This window comes from Vulpes lagopus, chromosome 13 (genome assembly GCF_018345385.1).
Source record: "Vulpes lagopus strain Blue_001 chromosome 13, ASM1834538v1, whole genome shotgun sequence".
NCBI lineage: Eukaryota > Metazoa > Chordata > Mammalia > Carnivora > Canidae > Vulpes > Vulpes lagopus.
This window is the reverse complement of record NC_054836.1, coordinates 37,070,310-37,090,459: the sequence shown is the minus strand read 5'-3', so window position 1 is coordinate 37,090,459 and position 20,150 is coordinate 37,070,310. Positions and strand designations below refer to the sequence as shown.

The 20,150-nt window shown below is 37.1% G+C and overlaps 1 protein-coding gene across 1 annotated transcript in view; it reads right to left on the bottom strand.

The window, feature by feature from the left end:
- Positions 1–4,869: 4,869 nt before the first annotated feature.
- The window catches only part of CCDC126 (coiled-coil domain containing 126), a 47,173-nt gene continuing 31,892 nt past the window's right edge, over positions 4,870–20,150 (bottom strand). Inside the window, exon 3 of the mRNA XM_041728242.1 lies at positions 4,870–6,657. Coding sequence (XP_041584176.1) covers positions 6,473–6,657 — 185 coding nt within the window. The 3' untranslated portion in view covers positions 4,870–6,472. The remainder of the gene's footprint in view (positions 6,658–20,150) is intronic.

Here is a 20,150-nt window from a genome sequence, read left to right as displayed (position 1 = left end):
ATAGAAATATTTTGGACCCAGAAAAATCCCTAACCTGAGCCTTGCAAATAAAATCTTAGTACTAGAGTTCACAGTGACAGAAAACTGCTGTAGGTCCATTAATAGTGCCCTGAATCCCATGGTGGGCACAAAAAAATGGCCTGGGGATAGTCTGAGAAGATTCTGTTCACCCTGGAAGAATCTGCACTAAGCCAATCCCTCTCTTCCCTTTATTCCAAGATTAGATGTAAGACACACTCTCAAAAACACTAGAGCCTGGTGCTCCCAACCAATTCCCCAGGAATGGGTTCACCTCCTATGATTCCCAAACCCTGGGCATACTGGGCATCAGGATCCTGAGTGGTGGGTTACCATCAATGCCTGGGTGTCAAATGTATATCGTGTGATGCCCTGCAGACTCCTCGCTGCTGACACAGGTCTTTAAGAGCAAAGCAAGGAGAGAAAAGAAGCAGATCTCTCTTTTGAATCAAAGGAAAGGAATTCCTATGTCCTAGGATCAAGATGGAGTGTACTTAAGCCAAGATTAGAAGAATACAGAGTAAGACATGGTGATCAAGACCACAAACTCTGGAGACAGACCCTTTTGGGTTTAAATCTGTGTACGGTCTGTAAGATCTATACCCATATCCAGTTTCTCAGCACCATAGTCCTTTTATCTAGAAAACAGTGGTGATAGAACCTCACAAAATTGTTAGATTAAACATGATACTTACTTTACATGCAGAGCACAGTACAGGGAACAGTCCTTGGTAGATGCTCAATAATCATTATGACCATAATGATCCCACTGAATGAGGGGCATTATTAAAAACAAACCCTCCAAATCCTTCCTGCTGTAAAGCTTTCCTCCCAGAGCACATTCCAGTTTTGAATCATTTTAATATAGGAGGTGTAGAGCTTCCAACCAAGAGGCAGGCAAGTGACCCTTACCTGGCAGGGGTCCCCTTTCTGTGCCCTCCTGCTTCAGTCATCCACTCAAGGCTTTTGGACTGAAACTCCCAATTCAGATTCAAAGAAAAGAGTAAAAGGGATTTTTTATCTCTTTTTTCAAACTCATGAAGATGAAAGACAAACAAGCAAACCAAAAAAAAAAAAAACAAAAACAAAAACAAAACCATTTATCTCAAAACTGAACGTAACATTATGCGTAAATTTCCAAACACCAGTAGCTCAAAATGTTTTATTCCTGAGCCTTGGTACCATTTCTACCACAGTACCCTCCCACCCCATAGTTTATTTCTTTGCCTGAAAATTGGTTAATAGTAAAGGAAAGGGGGAAGGTAGGTGGATGAGTTAAGCAGCTGAGAAAGTTAAATGAAAAATGATTTATTCAAATGACGCTGCTAATCAACAATTAGAAACAATGTGAAGTTATACTTGACCTAAGGACTCAAAGAAGGTCCTAAAGTCATTCTGGAAATATGTTTGAAAGATATGGACACTGGTAAAACCTAAAAAAAAATTTTTTTTTAAAGATCTTTATAGCCTAACTTCCTTAAGTACAGATTAAAATTACTGATTCATGTTAAGCCAAAAAGGTGCAAAAGGACTATCTTGATCTGATTAAGCACAAGTCAGACCTCGAACCAATCGTCTCCCAGATCTCTAACCCAATTATGAATTAGTCACTTCATATTTTATTCCTAGTCTTTTCCCTACTCTGCAAAACACTCCTGACCTGCTGTTTATAAAACAAGGTCTGAGGATGATCAGCCATTTTGGATTTTCTGTCCTTGTAATTTTATACAAATGGAGAGATTTTATCTCCTTATTTTATCTCCTCCAAATGGCTATTAATCACACTTCATAGTATCACCCACTACCACCTAAAATAATGACAGCATGGAATAATGAAAAGAGAACAACCTTTAGCCTTTTCCCATACCTAGGTCTAAATCCTTTGTCTGCAACCAAAATGTCTAGTAATTGAGTGAAAGATAAATCAGCTGTGATACAGCCACACAACAGAATAGCCATAAAAATTATATACTTACTGACTTGAAAAGAAGTTCATACATTATACAAAAAGAATGTATGGTATAATTTTTTTAAAATATAAATACAGGTATAGATGCACAAAGCCAAAGTGTAGGATGGCTTAGTAACTACTTTTAACAAATATTTATCAGGCACCTGTTATGTGCCAAAGTTGCATATGCCCAGACTATGTATCAGTGAACAAAATGAAGTCCCTGTCCTCATGGAGCCTAGATTCTCAGAAGCATCAGAAAAAACCCAATACATTAATACACAATTTAATGTTAAGTATATCATCACTATGAAGAAAAGTAAAAAGGGTAAGGAGTGCTAGAGGCATGCTGATTTAGGTAGGTGGTCAGAGACAACTTCCCTTAAAAAGTAACGTTTGAGGGCAGCCGGGGTGGCTCAGTGGTTCAGCGCCACCTTCAGCCCAGGGCGTGATCCTGGAGACCTGAGATCAAGTCCTGCGTCGGGCTACCTGCATGGAGCCTGCCTCTCCCTCTGCCTGTGTCTCTGCCACTCTCTCATTCTCTCTGTCTCTCAAATAATTAAAAAAATTTTAAATTAATTTTAAAAAAGTAACATTTGAGCCAACACCTGAATTTGTGGGGGTAGGGTGTGACGATATCTGGGAATTCAAGTTACAAATAGAGGAATACCAAGTTTCAAGTTGCTGAGGCAAAAGCATGCTTGGTATGTCCCAGGAAGAGAAAGTCAATATAGCTGAAGAGGAATTAAAGAGGAAGGCAGAGATGAAGTTAGGAAGCAGGCAGGAGCAAATTAGGGCTTTTCAGGCCACAGTAAGAATGCTGGATTTATTTTAATTAGAAACGATAAGACAATAGAGAGTGTGGGCAGGAGAGATGAGATTCTCATTTATATACTAAAATGTCAACAGCATTTATCTGTAGGTAGAAAAATTTCAGATTTTGGTTTTCTGTATTTATTCTCATTTTCATATTCATTTCTCTTTTCTCTAGCTCTTTAGCTCTCTCAAAAGATGAACTCTACCATTTCCCCAATCAAAAGTTAAGAATCATTCAGGGCTTTCAATGATTTAAAAAACTGTTTCAATTAACTCGTTCATTCATTCATTCATTCAAGTCTCTTTCATTACATCATGTCCCCTTTGCAAGTAAACACTTCTCTTAAAAAATAAAACAATATAACTAGATTAATAGCTATTCAGCTGAAAGTGTTGGTTAAAAATAGAACACTATTTGCAGTTAAATCAAAAGTACATGTCAGAGGTTCCCATGTAGGCTCTTAACACTTTAGCCTTCCTTTTTTTTTTTTTTTAAGATTGTATTTATTTATCCATGAGAGACACAGAGAGAGGGGCAGAGATACAGGCAGAGGGAGAAGCAGGCTCCCCGCAGGGAGCCTGACATGAGACTCCATCCTGGGACTCCAGGATCATGACCTGAGCCAAAGGCAGATGCTCAACCACTGAGCCACCCAGGGATCCCAACACTTCAGGCTTCTGAGACAGAGTAAAATGAGATGGGGCAGATTCTATAAATTCAAAATAAGGAAGAACGTGATGTCACTAAAAAGGCAGACCTGAGGTGCTTAGGTGGCACAGTCCACTGAGTATCCAACTCTTGGTTTCAGCTCAGGTCATGATCTCAGGGTCATGAGATTGATACCCACACTGGGCTCCTGCTCAAGGTGGAGCCTGCTTAGGATGCTGTCAGTCCCTCCCCCCGCTACACACACACACACACACACACACACACACACACACACACGTGCATGCGTGCTCTTTCTCTCTCTCTCTCAATTAAATAAATAGGGCACCTGGGTGGCTCAGTCAGTTGTGTCTGCCTTTGGCTCAGATCATGATCCCGGGGACCTGGGATGGAACCCCACATCAGGCTCTCTGCTCAGCGAGGATTCTGCTTCTCCTTCTGCAGCTGCCTTGCCTGAGCTTACTCGCTCTCTCACATACATAAAATCTTTTAAAAAAGAAAAAAAGAAAAAAAAAAAAAAGCAGACCTGAGCCTCTATAGCCTATTAACTCCTGAGTCAAGGTCCTAAGTATTTCTTAAAGACAAATGAAACCCAAGTTATCATAAACTATGTGAAATAACATTTACTTTTTTTTCCTTAAAGATATTCTGAAATAACCCAAAGGAACCCTGAAATAAATTTGAGTTTTTTGTATGTTTAGTGATGCCCTGTGCTAATGTTCTAATTAACTTAAAATATAAATAGTATGCTATGACTTTGAAAAACTCAAAAGTAGGGGCAGCTGGGTGACTCATCTGATTAAATGTCTGACTCCTGTCCTGAGATCAAGCCCCATGTCGGCCTCCCCGCTCAGTGGGGAGTCTGCTTGAGGGTCTTCGCTCTCCCTCTCCCTCTGCCCCTCCCCCCAAGTAAATAAATAAATCTTTAGAAAAAACCCCCACAAACAATGGAAAATTGCTTTACTCATGACAGGAGAGTCTGAGTTCAGGGATTGATGGGACCAAGTCTGGTGGTTATGATCAGAGGTGGTTCCTAGGTTTGTACCCTCAAGTTGAAGTTTACTGTTGAGTTTTTACTTTTTAAGGATTTATTTACTTAATTTAGAGAGAAAGAGAGCATGAGTGGGAGGGGCAGAGGGAGAAGGGGAGAATCTCAAGCAGACTCCACAGTGAGTGCAGAGTTGGATGCAGGGCCCAATCTCATGATCTCAACCAGGAGATCATGACCCAAGCCAAAACCAAGAGCTGGCCACCTAAGTGACTGAGCCACCCAGGCACCCCTTCATTGTTTTCTTTTGAAAAAGGTATCTGCAGTTGATAGAACAAAACCCAAAGTTATCTAAGATTCATTTCAATCATTTACCACTTGTTAAATGTACAACCACCATGAAAAAAAAAACTTGTAACACTTTGTAAGTACAAATAATATATTTTATTTCATCCCTGAAAACAAATGAAAAACAAAAATGTCCACATCTATTAAGACTGAACAATTATTCCAAACTTCACCTGGCAATGGTATGTAATTAATTTCTTCACATAAAGATAAAGAGTTTAGAAAGCTACCTTTCATGAAACAATATTTTCTCATACTTATTTTAATAAAACATCTTAATTATTGCTACTATGTGTGGTAGCATATTATAATAACAAACAATACAATATCCAAAACTAAATTCAATATAGTCTAAGTCTAGAAGCTAGCTGCACTTAAGCAGTTATTATAATAGAGAATAAATACTATGAAATATTGGGCATTATACGGCAATTAAATTTGCTACAACGGAAATTTAAATAAAGGTGTACTTTGCTCTATCCTAGAATTACCCAAGATTAGGATCTCTTGTGCTATATACAGTAGCTGTTTTCCTGAAAAGAGAGTCAATCTTCATAACTTAAATTATATTTTAAATGCTCTTAATTGTTTTTAAGTGGTCATTATATAAAATGAATACCTAATGTATCTGTTACACAAATCTACAACTTCATAAAGCCAGATACTCTTACATAATGTCGACATTTCCAAGCAATTTAATGCAACACAAATACCTTTATTATATACACCTGGCTAAAGACTTTAAATGTCCCAGTCTCACAAATATCTCACTTGCCCCTTCCACTGTCAACGTAATAAAAGCAAAAATTACTCAAATAAGGAAATAATGTGCTTTCCACATAACATAGACACTCAAAGGGTTAAACACTTAAATTAATATTCATGTATGTGAAAAATCATGAATACTTATGTTAAATTTGAGCATAAAAATATCTTCTATTCTTTATGATACATGTAAGAAAATGTTATGTATGAGATTAGAGATTACTATATTTATGTTATTTGTCTCAATGTTTAGAATAGGTTATGGACAGTGACTGCTAACCATTTCAAGATTATACTCTTACAAATGTAGTTTTTCAAAATATACAATAATTAACCTCCAGTTATTCCGAAGGATAGTGCAAATGAAGACATTCTTTGGGTCATGACTTCAAAATCCTATTTTCAACTTTATACTTCCTTTCTCTGCTCATAATCTGAGTAACAAAATATAGTACTGGAAGTAAGCACATTTTCTAATAGTCTTGGTTTAACAGTTAAATCTATTGAGAACAAATGACAAAATGATTCAATAACAATATTCTCCACTTGTCTAAAAAAGCACGTGATATATTTAAATAAATATTTTATAGAAATGAACCCATATCTTTCAGTGTTTTTGTTTCACCTTGATCTCAAACAAAAGATTTATACAAAGATCACCTACCTGCTTACTACATCAATAATGTTATCAAATTCCCTTTAAGGATATAATACAGCATTCAAGAGACTTGCCTGAAAGCAAACTAATAACTTTTAAAATATATATACAGAATTAGAGTTCTGTGAATCCAGCATATTCCTCAGAAATGCGTGGGGCTTTTATTGTACAGTATTAATCTATCCTAGCCAGCAACTGAAAGGCTTTCTGCCATAGGATATAATCCCCGGTGGATGTAGCAGCACAGGTGATCTTCAACTGCTATCTAATGCTGCCTGATGCATTTATCCTTTTATTTGTGGTTACTGGCACCAGGTTTCCACTGGTGCCATTGGTAGTGTTGGTTGCCGAGCCGTTCACAACAATATAGTCGACTTTGTTCTCCAGCTTTACCAAGCGTTGTAAAATGTCATCTAAAAGGACAGCAATTGTTCTTTTTAGATCCGCTAGGGGAAAAAATCAGAATAAACTGTATTAAACACTGATAGAGCACTTCATATTTGTATTTTCCTAGTTTGAGGGGAGAGGGAAAGTGAAACATTACTGAGCCATCAGAGAGAAAATATACTAGAGAGAAAGCACTCATACTACAAATAGGAAAAACCTAATTATTTTAACATAGCATAGCAAATAGCATCATATATAGAGCTTCCTAAAGGAATTTCAGAGTTATAAATGTAAGGGAAACTCACTTTTCTAGTGCAATAAAACACACTTAAGTCTGGTTCAGAGTTGTATTCCCTCTGTAAGGAACCCCATTTATCTTGAGTTTCTTAAGCAGTTTGTAAAGATGACTGTGGACAAGGCAGGTAAGGTAAAAACTGGGTGAGCTAAGTAAGAAACTCAAAGAAATGCAGAAACAAGAAACCTGGATCCTCCAGAGGCTGAAGTGTATGTGTGAGTGGGGGAGCCTAGGATTCAGGGCAGATGCCAGAAAACTGATCAGTATATTAGAGATATTAGCAAGTGGTACGGACTTAAATTTTTTCCAGAATGACCGGGAAGTTTACATCTCTTTGGAGGTTTAAGGGGTTTCAACAGGATTTACTTGGAAAGAATACAATTATGACTCATCCTTAGAATTATATTTTCAAGCTTCCTAAAGGTACTTAGTATATATGAGGTATTCCGTGTCAACTAATATTGTTATTTTATGCTGATATCGAACCAAAAAAGCAACTTGAGCCCCAAAAGTCATCTAACAGCAATTGACAGGTTTGCTGATGGTTCTGTTACAAAGAGATCAGAAAAAGCACAAGCAAAATAAAAAACAGATAAATTCGACTTCATCAAAATTTAAAACTTCTGGGCATCAAAGAGCATTATCCAGAAAGTGAAAATAACAAGCAGAATGGAACACAATATTTACAAATCATGTATCTGACAAGGGCTTAATCTCAAAAACATATAAAGAAGTCTTAAATTAAACAACAAAAGGATGAACAACCCAGTTTTTTATTTATTTTTTTTAAGATTTTATTTATTTATTCATGAGAGACACAGAGAGAGAGGCAGAGACACAGGCAGAGGGAGAAGCAGGCTTTATGCAGGGAGACTGATGTGGGACTCGATCCTGGGACTCCAGGACCACGTCCTGGGCCAAAGGCAGGCACCAAACTGCTGAGCCATCCAGGGATCCCGAACAACCCAATTTTTTCAATGAGCAAAGGACTTGAATAGACAGACATATCCCCAAATAAGATGTGCAAATGCGTCATAAGCACAGGAAATGCCCAACATCACAATGAGATACCACTTCAACCTACTAGGATGGCTATAATCAAAGAAAGGGAAAAACAGTACAGTACTGGCACAAAAATAGAAACATAGCTCAATGGAACAGAATAGACTCCAGAAATAAATCTGTGCTTATATGGTCAATTAATTCCTGACAAAGGAGGTAAGAATAGACAATAAGAAAAATCCCTTCAACAAATGGTTCTGGGAAAACTGGACAGCTTCATGCAAAAGAATGAAATTGTACCACTTTCTAATATCATACACAAAAATAAACTCAACATGGATTAAAAACCTTTATGTGAGACCTATATTCCTAGGAGAAAACATAAGAAGAACTTTCTTTGACATTGGCCATAGAAACATTTTTCTAGATATGTCTTCTCCAGCAAGGGGAAACAAAAGTAAAATTAAAGTATTGGGACTACACCAAAATAAAAAGTTTTTGAACAGGGAAGGAATCCATCAAAACAAAAGGCAACCTACTGAATGGAAGAAGATATGTGCAAACAATATACCCAATAAGGGGTGAATATCCAAAATATATAAAGAACTTATACAACTCAACACCAAAAAAAAAAAAAAAACAAATAATATGATTAAAAATGGACAAAGGCAGGGGTGTTGGGTGGTTCAGTCAGTTAAGCATTTGCCTTCGGCTTAGGTTTTGATCCCAGGGTCCTAGGATTGAGCCCTGCGCCAGGCTCCCTGCTCATCAGGAAGTCTGCTTCTCCCTCTTACTCTGCCCCTCCCCTCCATCCGTGCTCTCTCTGGCCCTCTCTCAAATAAATAAAATCTTAAAAAGGGGGCGGGGGGACAAAGGACTATTATAGACATTTTTCCAAATTAGACCTACAGATGGCTAACACATGAAAAGATGCTCAACATCACTTATCATCAGGAAAATTAATGCAAATCAAAACCACAATGAGAGGGGTGCCTGTGTGGCTCAGTTGGTTAAGCATCTGCCTTTGACTCATGTCATGATCCCAGAGTCCTGGGATGGAGTCCCACCTCAGGCTCCCTGCTCAGCGGGGAGCCTACTTCTCTCTCCCCCCACTGCTCATGTAATCTGTTTCTCTCCCTCAAAGAATTAAATAAAATCTTTAAACTAAAAAACACAATGAGATATCACCTTATACAGTCAGGATAGCCAAAAACAAAACAAGAAATAACAAGTGTTAGCAAGGACATGGAGAAAAAGAAATGCTTGTACACTATTGGTGGGAATGCAAACTGGTGTAGCCACTGTGGAAAAAAGTATGGAGGTTCCTCAAAATATTAAAAATAGAATTATCATATAATTCAGTAATTCCACTACTGAGTATTTATCCAAAGGAAACAAAAACACTAATTTGAAAAGATACAAGCATCTCTATGTTTATTGCAGCATTATTTACAATAGCCAAGATATGGAAGCAACCCAAGTGTTCATCCACAGATGAACAAAGAAGATGTATCATATACATAAAATGGAATATTCTCAGCCATAAAAAAGAATGCAATCTTGCTATCTGCAACAACATGAATGAAGCTAGAGAATATAATCCTATGTGAAATAAGACAGAAAAAGACAAATACCATATGATTTCACTCACATGAAGAATTTAAGAAACAAATGAACAAACAAAGGAAAAAAGACCAAAAACAGATTCACAAATACAGAGAACTGGTAGTTGGCAGAGTGGAGGTAGATAGGGGAGACAAATAAAATAGATAAAAGAGGATTAAGAGTATACTTATCTTGATGAGAACTAAGTAACATACAGAATTGCTGAATCATTATATTGTTAGCTGAAATTAATATAGTAACACTGTTAAGTATACTCCAATAAAAAAATTTCTTTTAGAAGAAAATAAGCCTTAGTAATAAGCATATGGAGAAACTGGAACTCCCATACACTGCTGCTGTGAATATACAATGGTACAGCCACTGTAGAAAACAGTTTGGCAGTTCCTCAAAAAGCTAAACATAAAATTACCACATGACCCTGGAATTCCATTCCTAGGTATGTATAAACTGCCCCCCCCCAAAAAAAATAAACTCCCCCAAATTGAAAAGAGACCCAGAGACACTTGTACACCAATATTCACAATATCCCAAAGGTGGAAACAACCCAAATGTCCACCAACAGACGAAGAGATTGACAAAATGTGGATATGAATGCAATGGAATATTATTTAGCCATAAAAAGGGATGATGTCCTTATTTTTAGAGTGGGGAGGGGCAGAGGAAGAGGCAGAGAGAATCTTAAGCAGGCTCCACACCCAGCTTGGAGCCCAATGTGGGGCTCCATCTCCCGACCCTGAAATCATGACCTAAACCAAAACCAAGAGTCAGACACCGAACTGCCTGAGCCTCCCAGGTGCCCCAAGAGGGATGATGTTCTGAGACATGCAACAAGATGCATGAATTTAAAGGCATTATACAAAGTGAAATAAGCCAGATATAAAAAGGGACAAATATTGTATGGTTCCACTCATGTGAACTACCTAGAACAGACAAATTCATAAAGACAGAAAGTAGATTAGAGATTACCAAAGGCCAGGAAATGGGGAAATGGCAAGTTCTTGCTTAATGGTCAGTTTCTTGTTTAGAATGATGCAAATTTTAGAAAGATAATAGTAATGGTTGCACAACACTGAGACTATAATTCATGCCACTGAACTATACACTTTAAAATGGTTAAAATGAGGGTGCCTGGGTGGCTAAGTTGGTTGGGCATCTGCCTTTGGTTTGGGTCATGATCCCAGGGTTCTGGTATCGAGCCCCACGTCAAATGAGCAGGAAGCCCACTTCTCCCTCTCCCTTTGCCTGCCGCTCCCCCTGCCTGTGCTCTCTCCCTGTCAAAAATAAATAAATAAAAACTTTAAAAAGATAAAATAAAAATAAAATGGTTAAAATGACAAATTTTATGTTATATACATAGTTATCACAATGTGTAAAAAGTGAAAAAAAAAAAAAAACAGAAAGTAGTGAGAATAGTAGTGGTGGGTGATGGTAGAGAGTGATTAGAAAATGTTTATTAAAGGGACGCCTGGGTGGCTCGGTGTTTGAGTGTCTGCCTTTGGCTCAGGGCATGATCCCAGGATCCTGGATCCAGTCCCACACTAGGCTCCCTGAAAGGAGCCTGCTTCTCCCTCTATGTCTCTGCCTCTCTCTCTCTCTCTCTCTCTCTGCGTCTCTCATGAATAAATAAATAAAATCTTTAAAAACAAAACAAAACAAAAACCAATGTCCTAAATTGTTAAATGTACCCATTCAAATATTCTAAAATTAACTGTTTTGTTTTTTGACAGAGAGACAGCAAGGAGAGGAGGAGGGTCAGAGGGAGAGAGAATCCCAAGCAGGCTCCACACCCAACACAGAACCCAACACGAGGCTTGATCTCATGACCCTAAGATCATGACCTGAGCTGAAATCAAGAGTCAAAGAGGCTTAACTGACTGAGCCACCAAGGTGTCCCTAAAATCATCTGTTTTTAATAAAACATTATAAAAAAAAAACCACAGATTTTAACTACTTTGCTCCATGATATAAAATCAGTTAGTTGACAAACAAAAATACTGTTTCCTGAACTTGAGATTCTTTTGAATATAACCAAAATTTCCTTTCTCTAATTCACAATATAAATTTATGTTTACATTTGATGGGATTACCTATTTACAGGAATTACATACATGTTTTTATATGAGAGTCCACAGTATTATATATTTATGAGAGTCCACAGTATTTCTCCATAAAGCCCTATCACTGAAGGTGCTAGCAATAACTCCTTTCCTACCGTGGGCCTCTTTTCAGAACCCCTAAAAACTACTTGAAATCAGAGACCATATTACATCCATCCTTTTATTCTCAGCTCACCATTTTGATACCTATCACACAGCAGACACCCAACAAATGTTTGAAATAAACATTTCAATATCTGACTCATGTGTTTAGTAGGTGATATCATTGTTGAGACTGATGTGAAGGATCAGATTTAGGAAATCTGATTTTTTTTTTTTAAAGATTTTATTCATCTATTCATGAGAGACACACAGAGAGAGAGGCAAAGACACAGGCAGAGGGAGAAGCAGGCTCCATGGAGGGAGCCGAATACGGAATTTGCCTATTTCTCTGCCTCTGAGCCAAAAGACAGACACTCAACCACTGAGCCACCGAGGCATCCCATGAAGACCTTTTTTTTAAAAAAAGTATTTATTTATTAGAGAGAGAACACACAGGCAGGGGGAAGGGAGGAGAGGGAGAGGGAGAAGCAGACTCCCCACTGAGCAGGGAGCCCTACCAGGACTAGATCCCAAGACCCTGAGATCATGACCTGGAAGTCAGACACTTCACTGACAGAGCTGCCCAGGTGCCCCAGAAGTAAAGCCCTTTGATGCTGTTCTATTTCTGCTTTAAGCTTCCTATTCTGGAAGAAGAAATCAAATAGTTTGGAGGAGAAGGGAAGGAAAGAAAGAAAAAAAAATGAACTCTAACAAAAACACAGATACCATCAAAATAGTAGCTAGGGGATCCCTGGGTGGCGCAGCGGTTTGGCGCCTGCCTTTGGCCCAGGGCGCGATCCTGGAGACTTGGGATCGAATCCCACGTCAGGCTCCCGGTGCATGGAGCCTGCTTCTCCCTCTGTCTGTGTCTCTGCCTCTCTCTCTCTCTCTGTGACTATCATAAAAAAAAATAAATAAAAACCTACTAAAAAAAAAATAAATAAATAAAAAATAAATAAAAATAGTAGCTAGCCCAATTATTTCACTATACACAAAAACCAAAAGGAGGATATAATGCTATTAAATATACTAAAGATGGTGCATATAAAAAGATTCTAACTACACTAAGCATAATCAGGACTGTGAGGCATAGTAGAAAGCCACTGTCATACCAAGACCTATGGAACGGAGGGAGAAAGCAGGGATGTAACCAGAGTCCAAATACAAGGACACCCAGTGGCAAACAAAACCAAGGCACGCAGTCTGAAAGAAGCTGGGGCTACCAAAGAGATACCATCTGAGGCAGACGGAGAAGGAAAAAAATAGAAAATTAGAAATCAAGGCTTTCCCTCTTCCAACTTTCCAAACTACTGCCAATGCCCCCCCTTTGGCTAAACCCAAGCAGAAGCTCACTGATTTGGGAACTTGGGGAACACCACCTACTCAAATCAGTCTCCCTTGAAATACAAAACAGGAGACAAAGGGTAAGTAACAAATCTGAAGACAACCAGGCACAAGACCAGCACAAACAGCAGGTATACACACCTTCAGGAACCCCATACTTATGTCTCTCTGCTTTATCTCTTATTTATAACTCAATAGGTTTTGCTGTTTGTATGCTTATGAGCTGCCTCAAATCTGTCATATAGGAAAGGCAGATGTAAACAAAGATAACCATGTGTGTACACAAAAAAAAGTACTAAAATGCAGTAAAACACAAAATGACTACTGAAAATAAAAATATTTAATATAAAAGTCAAAAACGTTTCCTTATTATTATTTTTCAAATTCAAATTGACATTTTACTACCAGTAACAATAGCTTAACGGTACAAGGAAGAAAGCTTAGAAGTCACTTCTTAGCTATCAGAATTACCCATTATAAAGTTTATTATGAAGCTAGCAATAAAATGTTTCCTAAGAAACATGAACTAATTTAAATTGAACAAAGACAGTACTGTTAGGTAAAAGTGGTTTCAAAAACCTCATAAACTCTACAATCAAACGTACATTGTTTAATCTTTTACATTTCTAATACAGCCACCTTCTCCCACTAACTACTGAATAAACTGTGTCATTCGATAAAAATTATATTACTTCTTAAGAGTGCAAGGCACAGTGTTTAGACCATATAAGTGGATCCAGACATGTTCCTGTCAAATTTTAAATACAAATTAAATGCCTAGGGACAGGGGATCCCTGGGTGGCGCAGCGGTTTGGCGCCTGCCTTTGGCCCAGGGCGCGATCCTGGAGACCCGGGATCGAAACCCACGTCGGGCTCCCGCTGCATGGAGCCTGCTTCTCCCTCTGCCTGTGTCTCTCCTCTCTCTCTCTCTCTCTCTGTGACTATCATAAATAAATTTAAAAAAAAAAATGCCTAGGGACATAAAAGAAGCCTTATTTTTCTTGAATGAGAAAAGAAAAGCTGGAAAATGAACTTGACTAAATAATATAAACCATAAATAAGCTACATTTTAAATAGCCACATCAAAATCACTTCGAACAGAAATTCTGAAATTAACTTTCCTTTAACATATTTAGAATATAAAAAACTACTCATTACAGGTTTGGTTTGCTTTTCTTATATAATGGTAATAAATTTTTAACTTTGAGATAATGATAGATTTACATATAACTGTAAGAAATACAGAAATTCCTGTACCTTTACCTAGTTTCTCCCAATAGTAACATCTTATGAAACTACATACACATTACAATCAGAATACTGACATCAATACAAAATGCAGAATATTTCCATTACCATAAAAATCCATTACCCTTTCATTTTAACACCCACTTACTTCTCATTAGCCTGTTAATATGATAGATTACATTGAATGATTTTAAAAATTGAACCAGCCTTGCATCCCTGGAATAAACACCATTTAGTCTTGAGGTTAAATCCTTCTTATGGGGCACCTGGGTGGTTCAGGTAGTTAAGGAACCAACTCTTGATTTCAGCTCAGGTCATGATCTCGGGTCCTGGGATCAAGCCCCACAATCAGGCTAGGCTCTGCTCTCAGCACAAAGTCTGCTTGTCCCTCTCCCTCTCTTTCTCTCTCAAATAGTCTTTTTTTAAAAAAATTCTTGTTATATGTTGCTGAATTCTGTTTGCTAATATTTTCATAATTGTGTTCATGAGAGATATGGGAGAGAAATGTTCTCTCCCATTTTTTGGAAAAGACTGTGTGGAATTGGTATTCCAATTTAAACTTCTGATAGAATTCTCTGGTGAAGGCATTCCCAGATTATTGGGAATAATAATTCCCCAATAATTCCCTATTATTGATTTCTAATTTTAGTTCATTGTGGTCAGAGAACATGCTCTGGACAATTTCAAGTTTTTTAAATGGATTGAGGTTTGTTTTACGGCATAGGATATGATCTATTTTGGTAACTATTCGATGGACTCAAAAAACAGGTATTTCCGGCTGCTGTTGATGGAGCTTCTATGTATGAAAGTAAGATCCCATTGGTTAGAAATTGTTCTTCAAAAATCTGCCAAGATATAGAAGATCTAAGTAGTTCTATCAGTTCCTGAGAGGGGGAGTTTTTAAGAGCTCAGTTATAATTGAGGATTTACCTATTTCTCCTTTTATTTCTACCACTTTACACATACAAATTTAGAATTGTTATTTCTTCTGGGTGGTTTAACCCTTTTATGATTATACAATGTCCTTCTCTGACTTTCCTAGTTTTCTTCACTCTGAAGTCTACTTTACATTGTTTACATATCTTTTTCCATCCTTTTACTTTCAGCCAGTCAATATTATTAAATTTGAAATAAGTTTCTTGCAGACGGTACATACTTGGGTCATGTTTCCCAATCCAGTCTGCCAATGTCTTTTAACCAGTATATTTAGAGCATTTATATTTAATGCAAATGTTATACAATAAGATGTAAGTCTGCCATTTAACTTTTTGTTTTAATTGTTGTTTTTCACTTCTCTGTTTTCTTTCCCCTGCTTTCTTGTAGGCTGTTTGGAATATTTCTTAGAATTTTTTAAATTTATTTATCTATAGTGTTTCTGAATGTATCTTTTTGTAAAGTTTTAGTGGTTGCTCTAGATATTACACCATATACATAACTTATCACAGTCCTTTTACCAATCCGAGTGACATACATAAGCTTCACCTCTCTTTACCACCTATGACTCATTTTATGTGAAGAAAGGTGTCATTTTTCCTCCAGTTGCATTTAAGATATTTTTTTCTAGTAGCTCTTTAAGTTTTCAGAAGTTTAATTATGATACATTTTGATATATTTTAGGGGGCTTGTCCTATTTAGGGTTCACTCAACTTCTTGAATTTGAGGTCTATGTTTCACCAAACTTAGGAAGTTTACAACCATTATTCTTTTTTTAAGATTTTATTTATTTATGAGAGAGAGAGAGTGCACGCACAGAGAGAGAATGAGAGGAAGAAGCAGACTCCCCAGTGAGGAGAGAGCCCAACACGGGCCTTGATCCGAGGACACTGAGATCATGTCCTGAGCTGAAGGCAAACATCTAATCGACTGACCCACCCAGGCATCTCAGGCAACCATTATTTTTGGAGTACTTTTCCAGCTCTGCCCTTATTCTCTTCTCCTTCCAAAACTCCAATGACACAAACATTACATCTTTTGTTATAGCCCCACAGGTTTCTAAATCTCTAGGGTTTTTTTTTTCCCAGTCTATTTTTTCTCTTGTTCAGATTGGGTAATTATATTGTTCCATATTCCAGTTCACTGATTCTTTCATTTCCATTCTGTTAAGTCAATCTGCTGAGCTTTTTGTTTCAATTACTGTACTTTTCAGTTAAAAATTTCCATTTGGTTTTTTTTTTATATGTTCTATTTATCTGCTAAGATTTTCTAGTCCTTTGTTGAGGCTATTTTTTCATTTGTTCTATGTTCATTAATTCCTCACTGAAGCATTTTTAATGCCTGCTTTAAAATATTTTTCAGATAATTCTAACACCTGTCAATTTTCTTTTCTCATTCAGTTAGAGCTTTTCCCAATTCTTGGTACAACAAGCGATTTATATTTGAAATCTGGACACATATATTAGTTTAGGAAGTCCTGGACTTATTTAAACATCCTATGTTAGTAGTCTCTAATACCACTGTGGCAGGGCAGAGGGATGACCCCTTACTACTGCCAGATAGAAGAAACCTAGTTCCCCATTTAGCCTCCATTGTCATCTGAGGGTGATGAGCTCCTCATCACTGCTGAATGGAGGCAGGAGTTCCAGGTCCCCATTGATACTTTTCCTTGATATTGTTGTAGGAATGGTCTCCTTACTCCTGGGCAATAGTGAAAGTCCTGACACTCCACTAAGACTCCTCTGACATCACCCCAAGGGTGGGGGATGGGCACCTCATTACTTGCCAGTGGGCATGGAAGTCCTGGCTCCTCATGTGGTCTCCATAAGGGAGGTCTACCATAAGGAAGGGAGATGTGAATGCCTCATTACAGCTTTACAAGGGTGGAAATATAGGCTTTCCATTTGGCCTTTGATCATGCAGATCCTGATGCAGCCACAATATTTTTCTGTGATATTTGGCTGGAGAAGTGTTACTGTCTAAAAGTTTTCTATCTTGCCAGGCTGCCCTTTCTTGGCTACAACAGGCTTCTGTTGGGGAGGTTACTGGCTTCTTCAGCTCAAAGTCTGGAATACATGAGATTAAAACAAAACAAAACAAACAAAACAGGGATCATACATGTCCTGACATCCGTAGCCAGTATTATTTTTTCCCTTCCAGATCCTTACGTTTGTTTTATATAAATGTTCAGAGTTTTCAGTTGTACTTAAATGGGTATTACAGGAACAGGGAAAAGAGGGATGTCCATCTTCCCAAAGTCCCCAGCTCAGGGAATTCTTTTTAATTGGTTTTTATCAACCTTGAAAGATATTCTCTAGGGGTGCCTAGATGTCTCAGTCAGTTAAGCATTTGCCTTCAGCTCAGGTCATGATCTCAGGGTCCTAGGACTGAGCCTCACCTTGGGCTCCATGCTCAGCAGGGAGTCTGCTTCTCCCTCTCCCTCTGCCCTTACCCCTACTTGTATGCACTCTCTTGCTCTCTCTCAAATAAACAAGTAAAATCTTTAAAATAAGTAAATAAATAGATATTAAATTGTTCTCCAATTCTCCCAAAATGTTTTTGAAGTCTATCTTTTAAAAATGTTTAGTCACATTGGCATACAATAAATAAAACGAAAACTCTTAAAAGACAGGTCAGTCTTTGGATGGAAAAAGTCTGTACTGATAAAATACTGATATTGTTATAGATAGATTAAGAAACAGTATAGGAAACATTGCATCAACTGCAAAGCATTCCATTAATAGTCACTGTGAAACTCAGATCAAATATCCCAAATTCATTGTTCTAGGCTAAACCCAGAATCCAAGAAATAATGTTACATGGGAAGAAACAAAATTACATCAGACAGTGATCTATAAAGCTGAACTGATCTGCCTATGACCTCTGCAATAGTAACAATCCTCTGTAGACTAACTTTTTTTTTTTAATTAGCTTAGGGGTGGGTGGCTCAGCCTGTCTGCCTTCAGCTCAGGTCATGATCCTGGGATTAGGCCTCACACTGGGCTCCCTGCTCAGTGAGGAGTCTGCATCTCCCTCTTGCTCTCTGTCCCTTCCCCCAACACATGCTCCCTTCTCTGGCTGATAAATAAATACAATCTTTTTTTTTTAAAGTAGCTTATGCAAAAAAATAAATAAATAAAAATAAATAAAGTAGCTTTTTTTTTTCCCAATTGGGAAAAACAGGTTAAATATTTCAAGGGAAGACCATTCAATAATATTTTTGATCAACTAGCATTTCTGTGTAACAACAGAAAGTGAAATAGTTTCTATAAATGGTTAAAGGTTCGAGTACTCCAGAACTTGTAAAATTCTCATTTTATTGTAATTTACACTGCCATGTCAAATTAATGAAGCAAAAGATAGGATTCAAATAATCAATCTAGAATAACAGGCTACCTAATTTGGAAAAAAGAACCTGCATCTCTTCCCGCTTACACCAGAAATCTCAATTACATTACATAAATGTAAAAGCAAAAACAAAAAACCCTACCATATTAGAGTGTAAGCTTTGAAGGAAAAATTTTAAGCATAAAACTAAAACATAAAAAAAGACACATTCTACTACATGAATTTTTAAAATAATATACCAAGTTATTAGGCAACTGAAAAACCAGAGGAAAAACATCTGTAACATTTAATAACAGCATTAATGTTTTTATAAAGAATCAATTAAGAAATTTCTCAGCAGAAAAATTGGCAAAGGATACAAACAATTCACTCACACAAGCAAGAAATACAAATAGCTAACAAAATCTTTTAACCGGTCCTGTAAACAAAGAAATGCAAAAGCAAACACGTAGAGGTCATTTAAAATTAAATTGTCAGTGTGGAAAAACTGGCACTTTCATACTGGTGGAGCCATTCTGAAAGACAATCTTACAGATGTCTATTAAATTTAACATACATAGCCTTGGCCAAGAAGTTCCACTTCTAGCAAATTTATCCTTCAGAAACATTCACATAAATATGAAATATTTTTAAAAAATGAAACATTAAGTCACTGTACAGGATAATAGACCTATATGTAATAACATGGAAAGATATTAACAGTAATTAAGTGAAAACAGATAAGCTGCAAACTACTATCCACAGTACAATCCTATTTTTGTTTGAAATAAAACAATGTGCTAGATAGTGTGTAGGCAAACTACAGCTGGTTGGCTGCTTTCTTGGTAAATAAAAGAGATTTGCTGGAACACAGCCATTCTCATTTATTGCAATGGAGACCATATGACCCACAAATCTGAAAATATTTACTATTTAGCTCTTAAAGGAAAAGTACACTCCCCCAATATGGGTAAAATTAACTGACATTCTCTCTGCCCTACTTTTACTTATCTATGTTGTATATTTCTGCAATATCTGAATGTTCATAATAAACATATATTTATAATCAGAAATAAGTAAAGCATTATTTCAGGGAATTGGTTAAATACCACGTGGCCATTATATTATATAGGTATGTATTCAATGGCAGAAATATTTTTACCTTATATTAAATCTTAAAACATAGTTTATCAAATACCATATGTAGAAGGTCTGATGATTGCTTTAAAAATCGAGTGGTTATGCACAGCTGGGCAGCATTGCACAGATGGCTGCTACCCTTTAAAATATCACAGTTATTTTGCTCAAGTAGAAGTAATTTATTTTCAAGCATTCCTCTTGTTCTAAAAGGTTTGTATCTTTGTTGTTTCTATCAGCGTCATTAGACTAAGCAGAAAGCAAAACAATGTAATTTCTGCATCTCTATCTGCCACAAGTACCTCCATCTCAGTGTATACCATCTCCTTTATCACTAAGTCATCTTAATTTGATCCTCAAGAGCCAATGCGAGCTAACCCTCATCAATTCATAAGAACCATCATAAAGGGGAGAAGAAAAAATAGAAAGTGTCCAGGGCATT